Genomic DNA, 24,628 nt, shown 5'->3' on the forward strand with positions numbered 1-24,628 from the left:
AAATGGAATGTTTGTAACATTTGCTTTAGTAAACAAAATGCTAAATGTAAAACATAAAAATAGTTTCGTCGTTGCCAATCATCCTTTTGTTAAGCTACTCACCTCTCCCTTGTAATTGATTGGGATGCCGCCCATCGTATAATGAACCGTCGGTAAGACCGGTAGAGGCTGTGTGTAGACGTCCACTCCGGTGAATGTCCAAGCCGTCTCCGAAATACCGGGCAGCCTCTCCTTGATTACTTCCGGCTTCAAATGGTGCAGCTGAAGGTGAACGTAGTCCTTATTCGGTCCTATTCCACGCCCTAAGTAAGTTAAGGCTTCGTATAATAAACCAGCTTTCGCATATGGCATTGCTCGCGTTGTTATAATAGGTACCTACATGTCGTCGCAACGTCACTATTTAGTTAACTAAAAATAGTTAAAGTTAACGGTTTCCTTAATGTTACGTATGTCAACAACTGCTTAAGACGGTATTCAAGAGAATTCATGACTAAATTATCCCCACTTTCTACCATAAATACGACTGACTATTGTCGCACAAAACATTCCAACTCGAGCAGCCGATTGAGGTGGAGCTCTCTGTTTTTATCGTTGTACACTCGAGATGCAATTAATGGAATTCATTGGAAAAGTGAGTCTTAATTACTGTCACCGTGGAAGGCAATGATAATGATGAAGGGAATAAGTATCAGCAACGATCATCATTTTAAAAACGCCATAGAACCAGCCTCTATCCCTCATATTATTATATATTTATATATATATTATTTTTTTGTCTGGACGAAAGGTAACTATTTCTATTTCTGCTTCTCAAGCTTCGCAAGCGATGAGTTCAACGAGAACGATGACCGGATCAGTGTTTTTAATTTGTTTCAGTGTTAAGTTTTTTTTAGATGAAAACATCGTTCGCTCTCACCTTCTCGTATCTCGGTAGCAATCGATCTGGAGACTACATCTCTACTGGCCAGATCCTTGGCTTTTGGGGCGTACTTCTCCATAAACCTCTCGCCCTTGCTGTTTACGAGGAAGCCACCTTCTCCACGACAGCCCTCCGTCATCAGGCAACCGGAACCATACATACCTGTGTTACCAATAAACATTACCAGATACGTCATTTAGTCTTACATTACAAGATTTTCCTTTTGTGAGGATTTTTTTTTTTTTTCTCCTACCTAAGCTGAGAGCCTTGAGAGGCTATATCAGCGTAACCCTAACTTTTGTAGGTGAGCTCATGGGTCTCAAACCTGGTGACGTTGCTAACACGAACCCTAGCAAGAGCCGTGCTTCGCAGAATCTACCACCGGATCGGAAACGCGACCCACTGAGAAGATCCGGCGAGAAACTCAGTGGGCTGTGTCTGAGAGTTAATTTACTCGTCGAGCCCTTCGTCGCAAGCGACGGGTTCGACGAGAACGGTGACCGGTGCTTGAAGTACCTAGAAGCACCGTTAGTGGATCGGGAGGATCCGAGATGACGTGTTTTGGGCGACGTCGACTGCTTTCCATTCTGTCCGCAGGATCGGGAATGTAGTTACCGGCGGCCACGATGAGAGGGTTCTCGTGTCGTGCAGCTTTATCGAAGTGGCGCATCGACGCCGACTGCATATACTTACTGGTGGACTCTAAGTCCAGGTCGTCATGGAGATCGACGTTCCTGACGAACCACGGGGCTCCGACGGCTATCCTGCAAAAACGGGATTGAATAATTTGGAATGACTTTAAGTGAGTGCGGGCCACGTGAGCGAACACTACACTTGCATAGGTCATGACGGGGCGTATGCAAGTTTTGTAGAGTGTCACCTTATTTCTAAGGGACATTTTACTTCGCCTACATATCATAGGGTAGAGACGTCCTAGAATGAAGGCGGCACGGTCGCGTACCGTCTTGATGTGAGGGCGGAATGTCATCCTACTGTCGAGGGTGACGCCTAAATATTTGACCTTCGGGGCCCACGGTATGGGCTGGTCGAACATCGTGATTGGGCGAATGGCGGGGGCGGAGGTGTTGATGCGCCTAGTCGGGAGGGGGATGCTCAGCGTGGTGTTCGGAGGGCGACCCCTTTTGAAGAGCACCGCTGTGCTTTTCGTGGGGTTGATGTCGATGCGCCACTTCCGAAACCACTGTCCCATGGTGGTGGCTGCGGTCTGAAGTCGTCGATGAAGCAACGCCTTCTTCCTACACGAGTAGTAGATGGCGGTGTCATCGGCGAAGAGCGCCAGATGGGTCTCCGGAGACCGGGGTATATCATTGATATACAAACTAAATAGTAACGGGGAGAGGGCGGAGCCTTGCGGGACTCTGGCTGTGACGTGACGGGGCCGGGAACGCGTTCCCTCGACTCGATATCGGAACGAACGGTTCGACAAGTAGTCTTGTATGATGAGCACGAGTCTGTCTGGCACTCCCATGTTATACAGTTTGTATATCAAACCGTTGTGCCAGACTTTGTCGAACGCCTTCGCTATATCGAAGAAGAGGGCTCCTGTCGGAATGGGGAGAGAGCATGGCCTGTGACTGTGTGACTCTTATACAGTGAGTGCATTTTTTTTATTTTTTGGAACGAAGTTCCTTATCGCTCGTTGTGAAAGGGGGCTAGACGGAAAAAAATCTTACGAAAAGTTGTCACGACACTTTTTAGATCCGTCATTCTGACCAATCAACGTGTAGGCGCTTATCGCGTGACTTTTCTCGTATCCAATTGGTCCGCGTAATGAGTACAGTTTCTCGAGATAGCGTTTCAACAATAGTAATTTAGTTCATAGTAGGGTAAAGCCGAGATAGATGCCCCACTTTTTGAAATAGTCATGTAATTTTGAAAATATTAGTTTTATACGAATAATTTCTATTAATGTAGTTAGCTCAATCCTTTATGTTTAATTAGTATACATTTTTTTTAACCTATAAAATACAGATTTTGCAGAAATTCGTTTTTCGTAGAACCTTTTTTTGGAGGATAGATGCCTACCTGTATGGATAGTTGCCCCACCAAGAAAATACTGAGTAGGATAGATGCCTGCAGTGAAGGATACATGCCCTTTATACCGTATAAACGAAAAAACCAAACCAAATATTAAGAAGTTCTATTCCTAACAGAGCAATTGTCTCCAAGAAACATGGGTCATAATAATAAAAAATATTTTGTATTTTTTAAGTCTTTGAATGTTTATAATTAAAAGATAATTCTCATATCACACAAATGATCATAATTAAATTTTTAATGCGTTAAGTAAGCGTAAGCTAAACTACAATTTTTTTTGTTTCAACATGCATCATCCTATTTTTTATTAAATAAAATTTTACAAATATTTATTTAACAAAAATATAAATTCTTAATTGTTTATAAAATATTCACATTAAGTGTCAATGTGTACATTGCAAAATCATATTTTTTTATATTGAATTAACACAATAAAGATATCTTTATTATTTTGTCCAATTGAAGTTTAACTGGATAGTGCTTTCAATTTTCCACATCTACATAATTTCTGAAAAACACGTTTCATGTAGCTAGTTCTGAAACATTAAACATTGAATCCAGTCGGATTGCGACTTCGTATTTTTATAGTTTTCAAAACATTCAATGCAGATATTTTATGCAGATTACATGCGTTTTAGGTTTATCCCTTAGATTTCTTTAGGGGCAAATCTATTGTTTTACTTCCTTTCATTTTATAGTTAAGTGGATTGTCTTCATCTTCGCTGCTTGAACTGTAAATAATTTGTTTGTGTTTTATGTTTTCAAGGCATATTTCTGGTATATTCTGAAATGACAGAGTATGGAGGGATAGATGCCCCTAAAGGCACCTATACCCCAAAAAATCAGGGCAACTATCCTTTGTGATAAGGATAGATACCCAAATTTTTTGTAAATAAATTATAAACATAATAGCATTTATTTATACCTAGATGCAGGCTCAATGAACCAATATATTTACGCAGTAAAAAATATAATGGAATTTTACACTAATTATAAAGTTATACCACGCTAAATACTAACCTTTAAATCTTTGACGTGTTCGTGAAATTCCGCGCGGAGAAAATTATATGTACGAGGAAAACATTCCGTCACCACGCGATTGTCAAATGGTACATAAGGTATAGGGTGACTGTGCTTCTTACTTATTAAATTAATTTTTTGCAATGAGTGCGGGAAGTTAGGTTTTTAGAACATGAGGCACCTATCCCGCTGCGGCATCTATCCAGGTTTTACCCTATTGTTTTTTTCTTCTTCATAATGCCGTAATTTATTATTATAACTTAAAAAAAAATTACAATTCTTTCACTAATTAATCGAAAGGAACTTCGTTCCATCCGGGTGTCCCTTGACACCTCTAAAGTTGTTTTTTTTTTTCTTTTTTCTTATATGGGTGGACAAGCTCACAACCCACCTGGTGTTAAGTGGTTACTGCAACCCATAGACATCTACAATGTAAATGCGCCACCCACCTTGAGATATAGGTTCTAAGGTCTCAATTATAGTTACAACGGCTGCCCCACCCTTCAAACCGAAACGCATTACTGCTTCACGGCAGAAATAGGTGGGGTGGTGGTACCTACCCGTGCGGACTCACAAGAGGTCCTACCACCAGTAAGTACTGAAATTACCTGTGGGATGAAACTGCACAAACTCCATGTCCTGCAACATGATACCAGCTCTCGTAGCGATGGCGCATCCATCACCGGTGCAAGTGTGGGCCGCTGTGCACGAGAAATACATACGGGGGTAGCCCCCTGTTGCGATCACCGTGTTCTTTGCTTGAAACCTGCAATTATAAATTTAAAGTAGCCAATTAAATATTAAAAATCATACACGAAACTGTTTTTTTATGAAGAAGAGTACTGGTGGCCCGGAGGCCTTTGTAGTTTCACCAGGACATGTTGGCGAGCAAAGGCTCATCCAGGAGTGGTGGGATTTGCTAAAAGCTGCCCGTGCGCCTCCGAAGGAGACCTAACAATTCAAGAGCAGCTGCTTGGCGAATGAATTACCGGATCGGAATCGCGATCCGCTGAGATGATCCGGACGTGGATACTCTGGGTACATAAGGCCTTTTTATAATAGTAATAAACAATCGGCACAAATAAGACGATTGTCTCTGTTCCGAGACTAGGATTAATTGTACTATAGGAACTAGACCGATATAAAAAATCTTCAGAAACATTTAGTGAGCTTAGAAAAATTTATTGTCACTTTTCCTTGATAATGCTGGCGAAGTCGCGTGTAACAGCTAGAAGATCGTAAATGAGATATAATATGGATATAATGGATGCTCAGGAAATGTTCCTGATATAGGTTGGCAGTGGACGGTGGCGGTTTATACACTTCTACACGATTTTAAAGAAAATATTGGTCTGGTTGCGTGTTATAGTAGTCAGTCAGTCAATCAATTGGCCTAATGAAATTATTTTGCTTAAAGTAAATAAAAAGCAGTCTTTGTTGTATCGTAACAATCCCCGTCATGGTAAAGTTCCCAAGGCATTCAATAGGTTGAAGACGGCGCTGCGTGTTCCACATAAATAACAAATTATCATTCATTCCGACGACTACATTTTAGTGATTTGTATTAAATACACAAGTAAACTGTATATATCATAATTATTTATATCATATATGTAGGATTGGTAAGAACGGAACGTATGAAAAGAGTGTGGAACGGAGCGTTGAGTGTGAGTGAGAGAAAACTATGGAGGGTAGACGTAAGGAGAACCATCTCATATGGGAGAAACTTGAAAGTGTCCCACTTTCAGCATTAAATAACAGTTCAAAAATCCGCCAGAATGCCGCTAGCATAGGCACAGGGTATGGTATCATATGAATAATCTCTACTGTGGGTAGTTGAAGTGTATACACTAGTTTGTTGAGCTCTCAGTGTTTTTAATTGTTAAAAATATATATTTTTACCTATTCATATCTAAATGCTATAATTTGGGTTCCAAAACTTGCTTCACAACAGCTCATAACAAGTTCTCTCTATTAATATCACTTTACATCATCACTACTGCCACATCATCAATAGCGCCGCATCATGGATCTGTACACTAAGTTACAAGAGGTGGAATCAAGCGTTGTGCAGAGGATGACTGAGTTTGAAGCAATACTGAGCAGTCACCAGTCACCACACACGGACCTAGGCAAGTTGTCACAAGATTTCATCGCATTCCGGAATCTCACACTACAAACACTCAACATGCTGAGGTCACAGATGGAGCTTGTTCTCTTGGGGTTGGACAGGCATGAGATGGCGTCGCGTCGTAAGGTCCTTCTGTTTCATGGAATCCCGGAGTCAGATGCCACAGACCCAGCAACAGCAATTGTGGGTATATTAACCAACCAAATGAAGGTGGCTGGTTGCACAGAAGAGGACTTAACTGCTTGCTATCGATTAGGCTCCAACACCAATAAGCCTAGGCCTATATTAGTCAGGTTCCAGAGTTTGAGGCGATGCAATGAAGTGTGGAAGAACAAGACACTCCTGAAGGGGTCTAGGGTCATCATTTCAGAATTTCTGACCAAATCACGTCATGATGTCTTTTTGGAGGCCCGCTCTCATTTCGGCGTTAAGCGCTGCTGGACAACAGATGGGAAAATAATCGTCCTTCTCCCGGATAATAAACGCAGTAAGATTGAACAGATGTTTGAACTTCAGCATTTGAAAACCAAGTTTCCCTCGGCTCAAAAAGCGCAAGGAGCTCCTCAGTCATCTGGGAAATCTCATGACGAACCTAAGACGGCACCAAAATCAGCGGCAGAGCGAGAAATCGGCAAGAGGACGACTCGTCGAAAGTAGTATGGCGGTATCTTGAACTTATTCATAGATGTAACACTAAAAACTTAGTTATCTATTCGAGGTAGTTATAATGTGTCTTTGAACATTATTTCGATCAACTTTCAAAATTACCAACATATAAAAATTTTGATTGTAATAGAACTGACAGATAAGTGATAATCATAGATTATGCACTTAGTAGTAGCAGCAGTAGGGTTTTTCTCGAAGAGAAAAGCAATGGAACTATGCCATACAGCCAACTCTTAAGTTTTATATTGTCAATATAGATTATACATTTACTTAATATATTTGTGACAATGACAATAGGATTTACGTTTTGTTTTTAGTATGTACATTTTCTGACTTAGATTAAAGTGCTTTGCCAATCTCGAAAGGAGCGTTTGTGAAGTAAGTTACAGTTGTAAATCTTTAGATTTTAGTTTTACGTTAGCTTTATTTATTTTTTAGTGTTTTCTATTATTTTACTGTATTTTTGTTTAGTATATATTTATATTATATTATCTTAGTATGTCAAATTTAGATATTAATGATGCCTTCTTCTCATGCTCTTCCTCAAGCTCGTCTGACATAAGCTATAGTAGTGCATTTAGTGAGGATGATGACTCAACTCATTTGCGAGACTTGATTCAAGCAAAATTTTCGCCGTTTCCTAAGTTCCTCAACATCGTTCACATAAACGCACAGAGTGTCCCAGCCCACTATCCCGATCTCTTGTCCTCTTTCGATTCCAGTGTCGTCCATGCAGTACTCATCTCTGAATCCTTTCTTAAACCTGCTCTTCCCTCTACTCAGTACTCTCTACCTGGGTATCGCTTACTACGCAACGACAGAACAGGGAAAGGAGGAGGTGGCGTTGCGATTTATCTTCGTTCTGATATTCCTTCTAAAGTTATTGATGCGTCCCCAGGTGAATATGCGCAGTCCGCAGAAAACCTATTTATTGAAATCTCCTTTCACCATACTAAGCTTCTTCTAGGCGTTCTTTATAGCCCCTCTTCTCATGTTGACTATTTCTCCTCTTTCGAATCTAAACTTGAATCTCTTTCCCCCCTTTATGATCATACAATAATTCTTGGTGATTTTAACACCTGCCTTCTGAAATCTGACAGCCGTGCTGAGAAACTTCGTGCGGTAGTTACTTCTCTCAACTTAAATATCCTCCCTCTTGCAGCTACACACTGTGCACCTCAATATCAAGACCACTCCCTTCTGGATTTAATTATTGTTTCTGAATCCAACATGGTTGCTACACACGGACAACTATCGGCTCCTTTTTCCTATCATGATTTAATTTATCTCTCCTACAAGATTCGTCCTCCTAAACCAAAACCCAAATATCTTTTCCTTCGTAGCTTCAAGGGTATAGGCGTGGAGCGATTGCGGGCTGACGCGAGGAATGTTGACTGGTCGACTGTTTTCGGCTCTGACACGATCGATGACATGGTTTTTTCTTTCAATAAAAATATCTCGCTTCTTTATGATAATCATGCTCCCATCAGACGTGTCAGAGTTAAACAGTTACCCTCACCTTGGTTATCCGACTCAATTAGGCAGATGATGGCCAGGAGAGATAAGGCTAAACGCAGATACAGAAAGCTCCCAACGGAAGACAATCTTACAACTTACAAGAAACTTCGTAATCGTTGCAATCGGATGTGTAGAGATGCCAAAAGACGCCATATTCATAGCTCCCTAGAGGGTCTGAACACATGCCAAATCTGGAAATTCCTTAATTCACTAGGCATTGGCAAACAGTTAAGCGAAACTTCCTTTACTATTAACCTCGACGCTTTAAATAAGCATTTCTCTCAAGCTCCCATTATTCTTAATGACAGTACAAAGTCATCTACACTATTACAACTTTCCAAAAGGCCTTTACCCATGTGCACTCCTTTTACTTTCACTCCGGTTACAGAGTGTGACGTTAAGAGATCCATCCTTTCTATTTCCACTAGGGCTGTGGGTGAGGATGGGATTCACCTTCAGATGATCCTTCTGCTTGTGGATGAGCTTGTCCCTATCATTACATATATTCTTAACTTCTCTCTCTCAAAAGGCTCATTCCCAAGTAGCTGGAGAAGGGCTCATGTTCTCCCACTTCCTAAGGTCCCTAATCCTTCCTCTTTTTCTCAGTTTCGTCCAATCTCAATACTTCCCATTCTCTCTAAAGTCTTGGAGGGTTTAGTCCAAAGACAGCTCACTATCTACCTTAATAAAAACAATCTCCTCAACTCTTTTCAGTCTGGTTTCCGCCAAGGCCACAGCACGGTCACTGCATTGCTCAAGGTCACTGACGACATTCGCCACGCGATTGATGTGGGGCAGCTAACCGTGTTGACCTTATTGGACTTCAGCAGTGCTTTTAACTCAGTAGACTTTGACATCCTTCTAAGTATCCTTGGATCTCTTAATGTATCTCCACTTGCTCTAACCTGGTTTGAATCTTATCTCCGGGGACGCTCGCAGTGTGTCCGTTCTGATGATTCTACTTCAAAATGGTGTGATTTAACTGCGGGTGTACCTCAAGGTGGCGTACTATCTCCTCTTCTCTTCTCTATTTTCATTAATGAAATTACTCAGGTGCTGACTTCTCACTACCATCTCTACGCTGACGATTTGCAGATTTATAGACATTTTAAAGCTGATGACGTTGCTTTAGCTATTGCTGAAATCAATGGAGATCTTGGTAGAATTAGTGCTTGGGCTAAATCTTTTGGACTTCTTGTGAATCCATCAAAATCACAGGTCATAGTAATTGGCAGTTCCTATAGGTACAACACGATTGACCACATTAATTTGCCCCCTGTGACGCTAGATGGAATTCCAATCGCTTATTCTAAAACAGCAAAAAACCTAGGTATCGTTCTTGATTGTCATCTCTCTTGGTCCAGTCAGATAAATTTAGTTAGCAGGAAAGTGCATTGCACGTTTCAGTCTCTCAAGCGTCTTCAGCGTTTCTTGCCCTTTGAAGCTAAAGTCACCCTGGCCCAATCCCTTATGCTTCCTCTCCTTGACTATGCAGATGTCTGTTTCCTGGACGCCGCGGAGGGGCTATGGGACAAACTGGAAAGGTTACAAAATTTATGCATACGCTTTATTTTTGGTTTACGTAAATATGATCATGTCTCGCAGTATAGATCACAACTTAATTGGTTACCTATCCGACTTCGCCGTGATGTTCATGTTTTATGTATGCTGTTCAACATCCTCAATAACCCAGCTGTTCCCCTGTACCTCCGTGAGCGCTTCGAGTACCAGATGCCCCGAGGTGTACCCTGTCGTACAAGTAGATCCCTTCTCCTTAATTTTCCCCCTCACTCCTCCAGCCGCTACGGCGGTTCGTTCACTGTGCACTCTGTGCGTCTGTGGAACTCAGTTCCACACTCAATCCGTGCAAGTCCCTCACTTGAGGTATTCAGGAAGGCATTAAAGAAGCACTATCTATCAATTTAGTATTACTTATATATATTTATTTTATGTATTTCATTATATATGTACGTGTATGTATATGTTTACGTTATTTATGTGTGTATGTATATATATGTAGTCTAATATATTATGTATTAGTGTTTTATTTTTATTTTTATTAAGTTCTTGTCTAGATTGTAAATTGTAAATTGTTTAGATTGTATTCTTCTACCCACTCATTTAAAGCTTTCCTTCGTTAAGAACGGTTAGCTGGTAGAAAACTCAATTGTTGAGTTAAGCTCGCCATTTTTTTATATCTTACGCAATTATTGTAATATTAACTGTGTGTACAATAAAGAATAAAGAATAATATATTTAATGACTAGAGTAGTTAGTGACAGTGTAATATACAAGACCTCACCTTTTTACGTAGTCCAAACTAATTTCGTCAATATAACCTAAAATTATTGCTGTGGTGGAGACATCGATTGCATTTTCAGATTTTTGTGATTTTGTAGTGCTTACAGTTCTTTCGTCCTTTTTTATTTCTCCATCTTAGTTTTTTTTTAAATTTACCCGGTTTACTGTAGAGCCCTTATTTAGCAGATTTTAACGGACACTTTTTCATAACAGAGACGATTCTCCTTACCTCTATCCTCCATAGAGAAAAGGAAAAGAGAATGACAGACGGAATGACAGAAAAAAGGAAGATGGCGAAGACGGTTAGAAAATGAGCAAGGAGTACATAATAAAAGTGTCAATTAATGTTTAATTATTATTATAATAGGCGATTTTGGAACAGTAGAAATATATATTTTAAGGGTTGCGATCCCTATTCTACATATATAACTAGTCAGGTCATAAGTATTGTCACACAGTAAAAACTTTTCTTTTAGAATGCTGGCCACAAAAAAGTTGATTGAATTCGAATTTCGAATTGTTCATGAAAATAATAAAAATGTATACTTTTAGAATTTTACTCATTTTTAAATATGGAGTGGACGCTTAAAGAAGACCGTGTTGCAGTTATTGCGTTGCATCATTGCGGTTACGCGCCAATTCAAATTTTTAACATACTGAAAAATTTGAATATAACCAAAAGATTCGTTTATCGTACCATCAAACGATACAATGAAGACTCTAGTGTAGATGACAGGTCAAGAAGTGGTCTCCCTCGGTCTGTTAGGACTCCAGCAGTGATAAAAGCTGTGAAGGCGCGAATTCAAAGAAATCCCAAACGTAAGCAGAAACTGTTGGCCCTTCAGATGGGGTTAAGCAGAACCACGGTGAAAAGGGTGTTAAATGAAGACTTAGGGCTTCGGGCATATCGAAGAAAAACAGGACATCGTTTGAATGCTCTTCTAATGGACCTGAGACTGAAGAGATGCCGCGCTTTGTTGAAGCGGTACGCGGGGAAAAAAAAACGGGAAATTCTTTTTTCGGATGAAAATTTTTTTACCGTAGAAGATATCTACAACAAAGAAAATGATAAGGTGTACGCACACAGTAGTGAAGAAGCGAGCAACCGTATTCCGCGTGTCCAACGAGGTCATTTTCCATCCTCGCTCATGGTATGGTTGGGAATTTCTTATTGGGGCTTAACAGAGGTACATTTTTGTGAGAAAGGTGTAAAAACGAATGCAGTTGTGTATCAAAATACAGTCCTGACGAACCTTGTGGATCCTGTTTCTCATACCATGTTCAATAACAGGTACTGGGTATTCCAACAAGATTCGGCGCTAGCTCATAGAGCGAAGAGCACACAAGACTAGCTGGCGGTGCGTCAAATCGACTTCATCCGGCACGATGACTGGCCCTCCTCCAGTCCAGATTTGAATCCGTTAGATAACAAGATATGGCAACACTTGGAGGAAAAGGCGTGCTCAAAGCCTCATCCCAATTTGGAGTCACTCAAGACATCCTTGATTAAGGCAGCCGCCGATATTGACATGGACCTCGTTCGTGCTGCGATAGACGACTGGCCGCGCAGATTGAAGGCCTGTATTCTAAATCACGGAGGTCGTTTTGAATAAACTTTAGTGTCATAAGAATCTATGTTTTGTTAAGTTCATTTTGGTATATGAATGGGGTTACATAATGAATAAACTTGTTTCAATTATTTTACATTAAACATGTGACAGAATTTATGACCTGACTAGGTATACAATAAACAGGACAATCTTTATTACAAATTTTATTAACGTACTCTATAACAAATCATTTTTCTACGCTTTTAATAACAGAACACAAAATTAAACCATGACATTGCGGCGATAATTTGAACTTTACCCTTTTAAGCACACAAACAGTTCCAATATTAACGAATAGGTGGCGTTAAGGTATATTTGAGTTGAATTAATACTGGAAAGTGGAAGTATCTATCACGCACCGTAATCTTTTGTGGCAATATTATCTAACAGTTAATTTCCTATATATCCTATATATTTCCTATATCCTATACCTATAACGTTTTTGAGACAGTGAAAGATGCGATTTCCGAGTAACCTATCGATCTTGTAAATTTTGAGAAACTACAGTTCATCTTTTTTTATTATTTTAGACTTTTGTGTTTGTCCAATATAGTTCAGTGTATGTCCAAAATTTATATTAGATCTGAACAATACTAATTCAAATACTTAACTTGTTTTGTGATTGATGCAATAAAAATAAGCTATATATTATCTACTAATTCTTTACAGAAACGTACAATCACAGTTACTGGAATTTCGTTTAAGAATATAAAATTGTAGTAACAAAAGTCATCGAACCTTCTAAATTATTCAAACGGACCTGTGTATACTGCTGTCGTCCATGTCGAGCGCTATCGCCCCGACCACAACTCCGTCTTGAATCAGAAGATCTAGCACAAAGAATTCAGCGAAGTGATCAATGTTCTTCAGCTTGGTGCTGTAGCCGTAGAGAGTGTGGAGGAGAGCGTGACCGGTTCTGTAAAAGAATGTTATTTTTACCTTCAATCAACAAAACGAACTTTAGTTTAGTTAAGTACCCTGCAACCAAAAGGATTAGGCACGTATAAATTACAGTAAATAAAAGTGCAGGAGACACACGGATGAATCAACTATAAAGTATTATTAAAATTTTTACTAGTCTACATATGAGGTTTGAAGTCGTGGCCTAAATGATATGCGAAGCGATGATTTTGTAATGTTACGTACGAATCACTTCGACGATGAAGGAATAAAATGGTGCGTTTAAAAATGAAATCCGCAAATTTTTTATTAATAAGTTGATCTCAAGTCTCAAAATGGGTGGCAGCATTCACATTGCTAATTCTATAGACTCCAGTAGCCATTTATCATCAGATAGACCGTCAGCTCGATCATCCGTCTAAGAAAAAATAATCTATCACCGGTCTTTTTTATGATATAATATTGCAATAAATTATTATTTGGATGACAAAACTCGTCATGTTTTAAAAATTAAATTTGTGAAATCGATTAAATGCAGATTTGAAAATGATTCTTGATTAATGAATAGATACTCGTAGTACACGGTTTCAATTTATTTTATTTAAAATCAGTGCCATCTGTGAAACTAATATTGAACAATTTAAGCAATTACACTTTTTCCAACGCCTCGAGAGATGGCGCTAAATTAAAATTCACTTTTATAAATTTTGAGACAATATCTTCAGTGTGGGCATTACGTTAATAAGCTTAAGATACTTATTTAATACCTATCAGCAACACAGCAGGTCCTTTTAGCCACTTCTTTACCGTTGTGCGTGGTACTTCCACCGAAAGGCCTCTGGTAGATCTTGCCATCTTTAGTCCTTGAGAATGGCATACCCATATTTTCCAATTCTATAGCCACGTTTGGTGCTTCACGCGTGAGGTAGTGGATTGAGTCCTGATATTATATTAGAGTAATTTAAAAACATGCTAATTAAAATATTCTACCACACTATGCCGGTAAAAGAATATATTAATAACAAAATTTAATAATAAATACCACGGAATAGATAAATAAGATAAATACCTATCAAATGTCTTGAAAATATTATGTATCATGTTGATATTTGGCTTTTTAAGACTTTATCAATTAACAGTCCCAAAGGGTGCACAAAATATTTTAGAAATCGTTTACAGTATTTTTTTGGGCCTTGCTGATTGGCAGTGGCCTTAAGGAGTTATTTTGGCTCCATCTTGGTTGGCGAGCTCACGGGGCTCAGCCTGAGAGGATAGCAAACATCTGACTTAGCAAGAGCCGTGCTCCTCAGAATCTACCACCGGATCGGAATCGCGACCCACTGAGAAGATCCAGCGAGAAACTCAGTTTGCTATGTCTATCGGCATGGGTTAGGATGATGTCGAAGTCTTCGTCGCAGAGTCGGCAGTGATCGGTGCTTGAAATGCTTAAAAGCATCGAGATTGCATCGCGAGGATCTGAAATGACATGTCTAGAGCGACGGTGGTCTTTCGTTGCTCCATCGTCAGGATCCGGCATGTAACTTGAAACGTCTGGAGCATTGAACATGAACCATTATTGAAAGAGAAAGTCAGTGAAGTTTTCATTTAGGAATCAAATTTTATCATTCGTGAAGTTACGACGAGATGTTAAAAAATAAATTGAAAACCGAAAAAATTGTGTGCGTACAACTTGGACGCACGGGAAAGAAGTGAAACTTCTTATGTGGTGTGTTGTATTGTGGTATTGTTCATTTTTCATCCTTATATCAAATTTCTTTGTAATTGGGAATGCTGTGTATAAGAGAAACGACCTATCTTGCTTTTCCTCTTTTTATGGTCCGGTGGTTCGCAAGACGATCTGTCTGTTTTCTCATTCTCGGTCTTCTTAAATTGTATCTGTTCTCACTAGCCGTAACGAATCTGTCGCGAGTAAAGTTTACTCTCAAGGCGCCTAAAGAAGTTCCACTTCGAAAAGTATGCTGTTTCGGTTAAGTAGATGTAATTCAACTGTATGTTGGGTGGGTCAGTAATAATCCGCAACTATAAAATGTTGGATCAAAGATATCGTAGTATTTTATTGACTCGTTCAGGCTTACCTGATCTCCTAGCCAATCCGAGCCTTTGACAGTATCATAGAAGTGCCAGCGCCAATCATCCGGATGCATACTACCTGTGGTATCCAAATCAATTTGTCTCAATATAAATACCAATAAATAAAAACTTGGGAACAAATCATCCGGCCCCAAATTAGGATTCTATGTTGTGGGTACCAGAGAATGACATACGCACTTAAATATGTTAAATATATACATGTATAGATAATAAACAACAAAACAAAAAGCAAACAAACCTATTCATCACACCAACATTTTTTCAATGTGGGAATAAAACCCACGAGCCTCAGTTCAACAGTTAAGAGCGCTAACTACTGGACCACAGGACCACCTGGTGTTAAGTGGTTACTAGAGCCCATAGACATCTACAACGTAAATGCGCCACCCACATTGAGATATAAGTTGTAAGGTCTCAGTATAGTTACAACGGCTGCCCTACTCTTCAAACAGAAACGCATTACCGCTTCACGGCAAAAATAGGCAGGGTGGTGTTACCTACCCGCGCGGACTCACAAGAGGTCCTACCACCAGTAAAACCTTCCTTACTTACAACTAGAACTTTAACTAGGTTAAAATAAGACGCACATACCAATAGCAGCATTCATTCCGCCCTGCGCTGCGATAGTGTGGGACCTCGTTGGGTATAGCTTGGACACTACAGCTACCGAGAATTGTTGTTGCGCCAGTCCGACGGCGGTTCGCAAGCCTGCTCCCCCCGCTCCGATGATGAGGCAGTCGTGGCAGTGGTGCTGGACCGTGACGCAGGCGTTTCGATGAGGAACTGAAGATCGTTGGTCGAGTGGTTAGCGGCACCGACTGCTATACTACAGGTTGAGTGTGCTTAGTGCGAGTTTTTTAACGTTCTGGATATATTTTTTCCTCCCTAAGCTGAGAGCCTTGAGAGGGTATATCAGCGTAGCCTTAACTAATAGGTGAGCTCACGGGGCTCAAATCTGATGACGTTGCTAACACGAACCCTAGCAAGAGCCGTGCTTCGCAGAATCTACCACCGGATCGGAAACGCGACCCACTGAGAAGATCCGGCGAGAAACTCAGTGGGCCGTTCTCGATAGCGTTAAATTTAACTTAAATTTGTATGGAGTTGGAACAGCGCCCTTAGCGGCAAACGTTCGAACTTCATACAAATTAGAGATAACTTTTACGCTATCGAGAACATTAAAAAAAAAACAAAATATGTGCAATTCACATGTGGTAGAAGTGAAACCTTCCAAAATTAAAATACAATTATCCTAAACGTCTTAAGTATATGTAAAATTTTGTCATTAGTAAATAATTGTAAGGTAGCGCCCTCTGTGAATTGATATTTTAATTTCACGTATAATCCTAAATTAAAATTCACTACAAGAGCTTTCATACACACGTTAGTATTAAAAAATCTCACAGATGGCGCTGTATTAAATAGTATGTACATTTCTGTCTCATTCTTTGCTGGCTTCATCCTACACATTTTTGTATTTGTGTCTCTTTCCTGTCGTTTTTTCCGTTGCATCCGGTTTGAAATCACAACGATTCTAAAAAAGTTTTCACTTCAAAAACTCGCAGTAAGCACACAGAATTCAAGCCGGGAGTCAGTGTGTTCGTGATAGATATTTGGTTTCCGAGGTCGAGTATACATATTACTTCTATTTCTGGCTTCGGGTCTATCACTAATACCCGTAACACTGGACTTTTACTTTCGTTCCAAATAAATGAATGTCTCTTTATGGAAGTAGTAATATTATTTTATTTATGCACGCTATGGAATGTTATGAATGATGTTTAAATATATTTTTCTTGTTTTCGAAGTAATTGTGGCCTAAAAGATAAAGCTACCATGTTTTTTTTTCTTTATTGCCCTTGTAGGTAGATCGGCATACGGCTCACCTGGTGGTGAGTGGTTACCGTCGCCCATGGACTTCACCAATGCCAGGGGCAAAGCCAAACCGCTGCCTATCGTATCAAGAGTTGGGATTATATTCATGTTCAAATCACCGCTTATATCAATTATTTTTCTAAGGAAATACGTAGCGTACGAATTAGTTTCACGATGCAATAATAATATCGCGTGCGTTAATAAATATGGATCACGCAAATTTTATAAATTTTCGTAATTTTTGAATTCTGAAAGTACTATGTAGAAATTCTGATCTACATCTGGTCGTATAAGCAATATTCCTTCAAATATTTAATTAAAAAAAAATATATGTACTATATTATTAAAAGTACCTATAGGCTTAGAAAACAAAGAAAAAAAAAACGGTTAAACCTCAATTTAAACGCGTTTTTATTCCGTTTTTTTTTGTATAATTTTATTCGTTTTTAACTTATTATGTCTATCTCGTAGTTCAGAAAATGTTGGTGCGTCAAATACACGAATAAAGAAAAATCAGTAGGTACACTCAACGAACTTTAATTAGAAAGCAAAACAAGTTCGAAATGTTTGCGGATAAAGTTTCGAACAATTAAACCCAAAGCTACTCTCGCGTCGATCGATATAACAAATGTAGCAGGATAGTGCTCACCAACTAGTTTGATCCTTTCAGTCGTTCTCATTAAGGAAGCTGACAGGTTCTTCTGAGAAAAGGAAATGTTAATGTTTATTTTAATAATTGTTGTTTTGTTACCCAAGCGCTATGACATATCCTTCTTCAAACGAGGCTTGTGGAGAGTACTTAACGGTAGGCAGCAGCTTGGCTCTGCCTTGCTGAAGTTCATGGGCGACGGTAACCACTCACCATCAGGTGGGCCGTATGCTCGTCTGCCTACAAGGGCAATAAAAAAAGCTTCGACTAACCCGGTGGTGGAGTAGTTACCGCTGTTTTATTTTTATTTTTTATTGATTAAGTCAGCCTTTCTCAAAGTGGGCGATAACGCCCCCTTGTGGGCGCTGAAGGCCTAAAGGGGGGTGGTAAGAAACCCAGAAAAAAATGGGTGCGTTGTGTAGAGGCTTGGGAGGCGATTTGTAATTTCATCTAGGTGAACCCTTTGACACCGACTGGGCTCTTGCTATAGTGGTTTTCAAGTAGGTGAAAAAATTAGGGCGTTAAAAATAATTTATTCTCAAAGTAGGCAGTAGACAAAATAAGTTTGAGAGCCCCTGGCTTAGATGGATGGACGAACTTACAACCTAAATGAAGCCACTCAACTTGAGATGCGAGTTCTAAGGTCCTTATAGTACCACGGTTCGCCCATCCTCCAAACCGAAACGCATTACTGCTTCACGGCAGAAATAGGCAGGGTAGTATTCAAACGAATTCTTTAAAAGTCAAAAGTATCAAAACTGTTTCGTTCATTGACATAGGTCAGGCAGGAGACAGGGTGGCTTCGAATTTAGCTGGACACCGCTGATGGGGTGCGTGTAGCCGCCCCCTAATCGTCCTTTTACGTAAACGAAAAAGCAACCGAGGGTTAATTGCATGTCCGAACCATCCATTAAATTGTTATTGGATAGCAATTTCAAGCAATTACATTATTGTTCACTTTTATTTTTATAAATCATTCTTCTATACTTTTATTTGTCACCGAACACCTCAATGGTTGAATTGAGTTAGTCTTTGGTGGAGTTATGTTTTCTATTGGCGCCGGGAGATGGCGCTGCGATAAAAATTCCAAGGCTTTTTTGTTATTTTCAAGCAACGCCTTCCGCTAAATTATTTAGCCCAGTGTTTCGTTTTTTATTTATTTAGTTTTTCCTACCTAAGCTGATGGTCTAATCAGGTCATGTCAGCGCCATGGGGCTAGTAGGCGAGCGCACGGGGCTCAAACCTGACAATGTTGTTAACACTAGCCTTAGCAAGAGCCGTGCTTCGCAGAATCTACCGCCGAATCGGAAACGCGTCTCACTGAGAAGATACGGCGAGAAACTCAGTGGGCTGTGTCTCTGGGTTAATTTACTCGTCGAGTCCTTCGTCGCAAGCGACGGTTTTGGCAAGGACGGTGAACGGTGCTTGAGGTACCTAAAAGCACGGTTTGTGGATCGGGAGGATCCGTAATGATCCGTAATGTTTAGGGCGTTTCCGCTCATGCGTTCATTTGAAAGCTTACAAGTTTCACGCTCGTAAAGTTTACTCTTGAAGGAGCTTAATGTTAGTTCGACGTCTTGACTAGACTACAAATATCGACTTGCTAATTATCAGTACATTAAACATTGAGTGTGCATTACACGAATATTTAAAGAAATATAAGAAAAAGAAAATTCATGAGGCAATTATTAACAAAACCTATATTAATATTATAAATTCGTAATTTAATTTTTTCGTTCGTTACAAATCAATCGAACCACACATTTTATGGCGCATAGAGTATGACTTACATACGGTAACTTTTATTCATAAAAAGGGACTATTCCCGAAGGAACAGAAAATCTCTTTTAGACGATAATAACAACTCGACTGATATGGAATTATTGCAATAAGATGCCTAGACTACAGAAAAATGATAACAGCTTAGCTTTATCCCAAAAGGATAACTAATAAGTATTGAGAATTTTTTTAAAATGTCTTGCGGTACTAGTTGCTGTAAAGGTCCGAAAATAATTAAATGACAATAAATAGGGGGACTTTTTTTCTTTTTTTTTTATCGTACCTTTACTGATAGCCTTGAGAGGTTATAAAAGCGTTACCTAGCGTGTAGGTGAGTTCTTGGGGCTCTCGGAGGTGTTGCTAACACTGCCCCTAGCCAAAGCGGTGCTTCGCAGAATCTACCACCGAACCCACTGAGATGATCCGGAGAGAAACTCAGTGGGCGTATCTGTGAGAGGGGGACATTAAAGTCTATCATACTCGGTGTCCTTAGAGAAATGCTCACATTAACAATGAACAAGGGCTGCAGCAGTATCTTAGGAAAATACATGATTTTCTCATGATCGGCTAGATATAGTATGTATTCAACACGCTAGCGGAGTACATTATACCCAGAGTTTGTATATCTTAGCGCGAAATCGAAAGAAAAAATAATATTTATTATATTATAGCAGAGTCTTAGAACCTAATCCGTGCTTAAACTGATTGCATAAACTACATTGTGTGCGAGCGTCGCTGTGGACAAAACATAGTAACTATGTACTAATTTAATATGAAGCCAAAATTATATTCATTTACTAATTTATGAAACAAAAAAAAAGAAGAATAGGTCTACATTTCATGGTCTAGCAAATTATAGTGAATTTACCCTTTTCCCTCAAACATACGACCTTTGACCTCATTCGACTTTAATTTTTTAAATAATTTATAGTTAAAAGACTCTTTGGCGTTGCTGCCCCAGTTCTGTTCTGACACTCGCTCAACGCCTAATTCCCAAATATTCGTTTGAGAGTGTGTCGGACTAAAGTGTCTTCACTTTTATTTTCCTTAAAGCTCGTGGCACATTCGGTATTCATTGATTACTCCAGCTCAAACACATCCCGCCATCACCATGAGACGTGAGGTTTGACTCGCAGATGAAAAGAATAACTACTAGCCCACTATTCAAACCGGAGACCGCGACAGAAACACGCTGGGTGGTGGTGGTACCTACCCGTATGGGCTCACAAGATGGTCTACAACCACGACAGCTCCATTTTTTCCAAATATATCGCAATTTATGATGAAAAAAAAAACAAATAATCACCGCAACCTTATCAATTCCACTTCATTAAAGTGAATAAAAACAAAATCGTCTCCGTCTCTTATATTGTCAGATGTGGATACAGGGAAAGCGACTAAGCTAATAAGCTACCCGCTGAACTGTAAGCGATGTTTTTTTACAATTTTTTTTCCAGTTCAATGCACACTATGGTTGTAAACATGGGACATACTATACATACAATATCTATCAACACATACGTATCTTGTGTGTCGCCAAAAACATTAAATTGAATAAATGTAGCATCTCTTTAAGCTTATGTTATTTTAACGTTTACTTATAGTATTTTTTTTGTGTATGCAAACGAGCATACGATTCGCCTGATGGTGAGTGGTCGCCGTCGCTAATAGACGTCAGCAATGCCATAGGCACAGGCTAGCGGATATCTCCTGCCAAGTACTCTTCTCAAACTTCGAACCTCGATTTTTAAAGTCGTCGTGGCTTAAAGGATAAGACATCCGGAGCATACGTGTTGAGCGATGCGCCGGTGTTCGATTCTCAGGCGGGTACCAATTTTTCTAATGAAATACGTACTCAATAAATGTTCACGATTAACTTCCACGGTGAAGGAATAACATCGTGCAATAAAAGTCAAACCCGCAAAATTATAATTTGCGTAATTACTGGTGTAAAGTAATGCGGTGGGTGGCTCATTTACGCTGTAGATGTCTATGGGCTTCAGTAACCACTCAGTGGGCTATGAGCTCGTCCACCCATATAAGCAATAAAAAAAAAGAAATCATAGCGCTCAGGAAATACCGTGGAGTGAAGTTCATTCCAAAGCCGGACAGTGCATGTGGCAGTACATATTATTATGTGTACTCGTAATCAATATGTTATTCAAGCGATTAAAAACAACTGTTAAGTAGTAGTCCTTTTTATAAAATACTACGGTTTTTTATCACGATTTTGTCGGCTTTTTTTTTGATAACGACATCTTGTTGTATCTTTAAAGTGGTTAGTTGCCCTCAATTAAGAAAAATAGTATTATTATTCGCCAATAGACGTGGGAGGAGTTGATTATTGAAAAAAAGGAATAAAACAACATTTTCTGAAAATAAATCGTAGCTAGATCGATTTATCGCCCCCGAAATCCCCTGTATACTAAAATTTTATGAAAATCGTTGGAGCCGTTTCCGAATTTCAGATTATATATATATTAATAAACAAGAATTGCTCGTTTAAAGGTATAAGATATCTAAAGAGTGCTAAGGATTAGAACAAAATCAAAGATAATCGTGATTTAATTTATTTTTGTAACTATTTTTAGCGGATTGTTGGCATATCATTCAAGGACCTGATACAGACTTCAATATTGCTGCCTACTTCAAATTTCGTTATAATAAATCCAATTTCCAACTCACCAGTGTCAAAATGTTCATCGTAATTTTCGACATAAAATCCTTGTAAAGCATGTAGTAAATTCGTTTTCAATGTTTTTAAGTTCTTTGGAAAATGACATTAAAATTGTCATCGACTTATATAAAAAACTATGCTACGTATGTTATATTTGTCAACGTTGTTTTTAAGGTGCGAGCCGTAACCTTTTTACTGAAATGAATTTACTATATACCTAGTCAGGTCATAAATTCTGTCACATGTTTAATATAAAATAATTGAAACAAGTTTATTCATTATGTAACCATTCATATACCAAAATGAACTTAACAAAACATAGATTCTTATGACACTAAAGTTTATTCAAAATGACCTCCGTGATTTTGAATACAGGCCTTCAATCTGCGCGGCCAGTCGTCTATCGCAGCACGAACGAGGTCCATGTCAATATCGGCGGCTGCCTTAATCAAGGATGTCTTGAGTGACTCCAAATTGGGATGAGGCTTTGAGCACGCCTTTTCCTCCAAGTGTTGCCATATCTTGTAATCTAACGGATTCAAATCTGGACTGGAGGAGGGCCAGTCTTCGTGCCGGATGAAGTCGATTTCACGCGCCGCCAGCCAGTCTTGTGTGCTCTTCGCTCTATGAGCTGGCGCCGAATCTTGTTGGAATACCCAGTGCCTGTTATTGAACATGATATGAGAAACAGGTTCCACAAGGTTCGTCAGGACTGTATTTTGATACACAACTGCATTCGTTTTTACACCTTTCTCACAAAAATGTACCTCTGTTAAGCCCCAATAAGAAACTCCCAACCATACCATGAGTGAGCATGGAAAATGACCTCGTTGGACACGCGGAATACGGTTGCTTGCTTCTTCACTACTGTGTGCGTACACCTTATCATTTTGTTTGTTGTAGCTCTCTTCTACAGTAAAAATTTTTTCATCCGAAAAAAGAATTTCCCGATATTTTTTCCCGCGTACCGCTTCAGCAAAGCGCGGCATCTCTTCAGTCTCAGGTCCATTAGACGAGCATTCAAACGATGTCCTGTTTTTCTTCGATATGCCCGAAGCCCTAAGTCTTCATTTAACACCCTTTTCACCGTGGTTCTGCTTAACCCCATCTGAAGGGCCAACAGTTTCTGCTTACGTTTGGGATTTCTTTGAATTCGCGCCTTCACAGCTTATATCACTGCTGGAGTCCTAACAGACCGAGGGCGACCACTTCTTGATTTGTCATCTACACTAGAGTCTTCATTGTTTCGTTTGATGGTACGATAAACGAATCTTTTGGTTATATTCAAATTTTTCAGTATGTTAAAAATTTGAATTGGCGCGTAACCGCAACGATGCAACGCAATAACTGCAACACGGTCTTCTTTAAGCGTCCACTCCATATTTAAAAATGAGTAAAATTCTAAAAAGTATACATTTTTATTTTCATGAACAATTCGAAATTCGAATTCAATAAACTTTTTTTGTGGCCAGCATTCTAAAAGAAAAGTTTTTACTGTGTGACAATACTTATGATCTGACTAGTTATAAATAAGATAAATATATTTAAAAAACGTACGCGTAATTTTGATATTCAACATTGAAGTAAAAAAAAAACGTGTGACACTTGGGAACTGCCGCGGTAAAGCTATTGCATAGCATTTTTTATCAACTTATGCAATTATAATTAGACAATGATAATTTAATATTAAAACAATAATAAAACAAGACCAGGCTATATTAAACATTGATAAAAGCAAAACCTTAACTGTCCCCTTCACACTCATAAGCTAGACCGTGCGAGAGAGAGATGGGCAGACTTTTCATGATGCGCATGCAGTGTGACGTCACGCCACGCGCTTATTCACAAACACTACACAAGCGCAACGTGTGAATGTGTTGAACGTGAGCTACATGGTAGGCGGAGTGAGAGGTGTAAGGTTTTTTCGTTACGGAATTTCACGATTCGGTCGCCGCGCTCAAGGTCTGCGATAAAAGCTATGCAATAGCTTAAAAAAATTATCGGAAGTTAAGGCATCAATCTTTGATTAGACATCAGGAACAAACATAGTCAGCTCTTTCAACGTAACTGCGATCGAATCTAATCCGAACACAGCGAGTCGCACTGTTTAATTTCAGATGCAAATGTGTCCGTGCTTAAATCGTTCTGCGGTATATGCAACTAAGGAGTTAAAATGGTTTTGGGTTTAGACGCCTTGATTCCAGTCGAATTTACTAATTTGCATACGGAATATTGCTATCTCGTCTCGTATTTGTTATTTCCGGCAACGTTATAAAGAGAAAAATCTTTTATTTATTTATTGCTTAGATGGTTGGACGAGCTCACAGCCCACCTGGTGTTAAGTGGTTACTGGAGCCCATAGATATCTACAACGTAAATGCGCCACCCACCTTGAGACATCAGTTCTAAGGTC

General features: G+C 39.3%; 1 protein-coding gene across 1 annotated transcript in view; it reads right to left on the bottom strand.

Moving 5' to 3' along the window:
* LOC114252835 (succinate dehydrogenase [ubiquinone] flavoprotein subunit, mitochondrial) overlaps positions 1-24,628 on the bottom strand; it is a 174,973-nt gene that overhangs the window by 5,109 nt on the left and 145,236 nt on the right. The window contains exons 3-9 of the mRNA XM_089731668.1: positions 15,827-16,018; positions 15,220-15,293; positions 13,891-14,063; positions 12,984-13,139; positions 4,606-4,763; positions 917-1,081; positions 103-302 (exon numbers count right to left, since the gene is read on the bottom strand). Of these exons, the coding sequence (XP_089587794.1) occupies positions 103-302; positions 917-1,081; positions 4,606-4,763; positions 12,984-13,139; positions 13,891-14,063; positions 15,220-15,293; positions 15,827-16,018 (1,118 nt within the window). The remainder of the gene's footprint in view (positions 1-102; positions 303-916; positions 1,082-4,605; positions 4,764-12,983; positions 13,140-13,890; positions 14,064-15,219; positions 15,294-15,826; positions 16,019-24,628) is intronic.

The sequence above is a fragment of the Bombyx mandarina genome, chromosome 01, assembly GCF_030267445.1.
Source record: "Bombyx mandarina strain Sakado chromosome 01, ASM3026744v2".
In the NCBI taxonomy this organism is placed as follows: domain Eukaryota; kingdom Metazoa; phylum Arthropoda; class Insecta; order Lepidoptera; family Bombycidae; genus Bombyx; species Bombyx mandarina.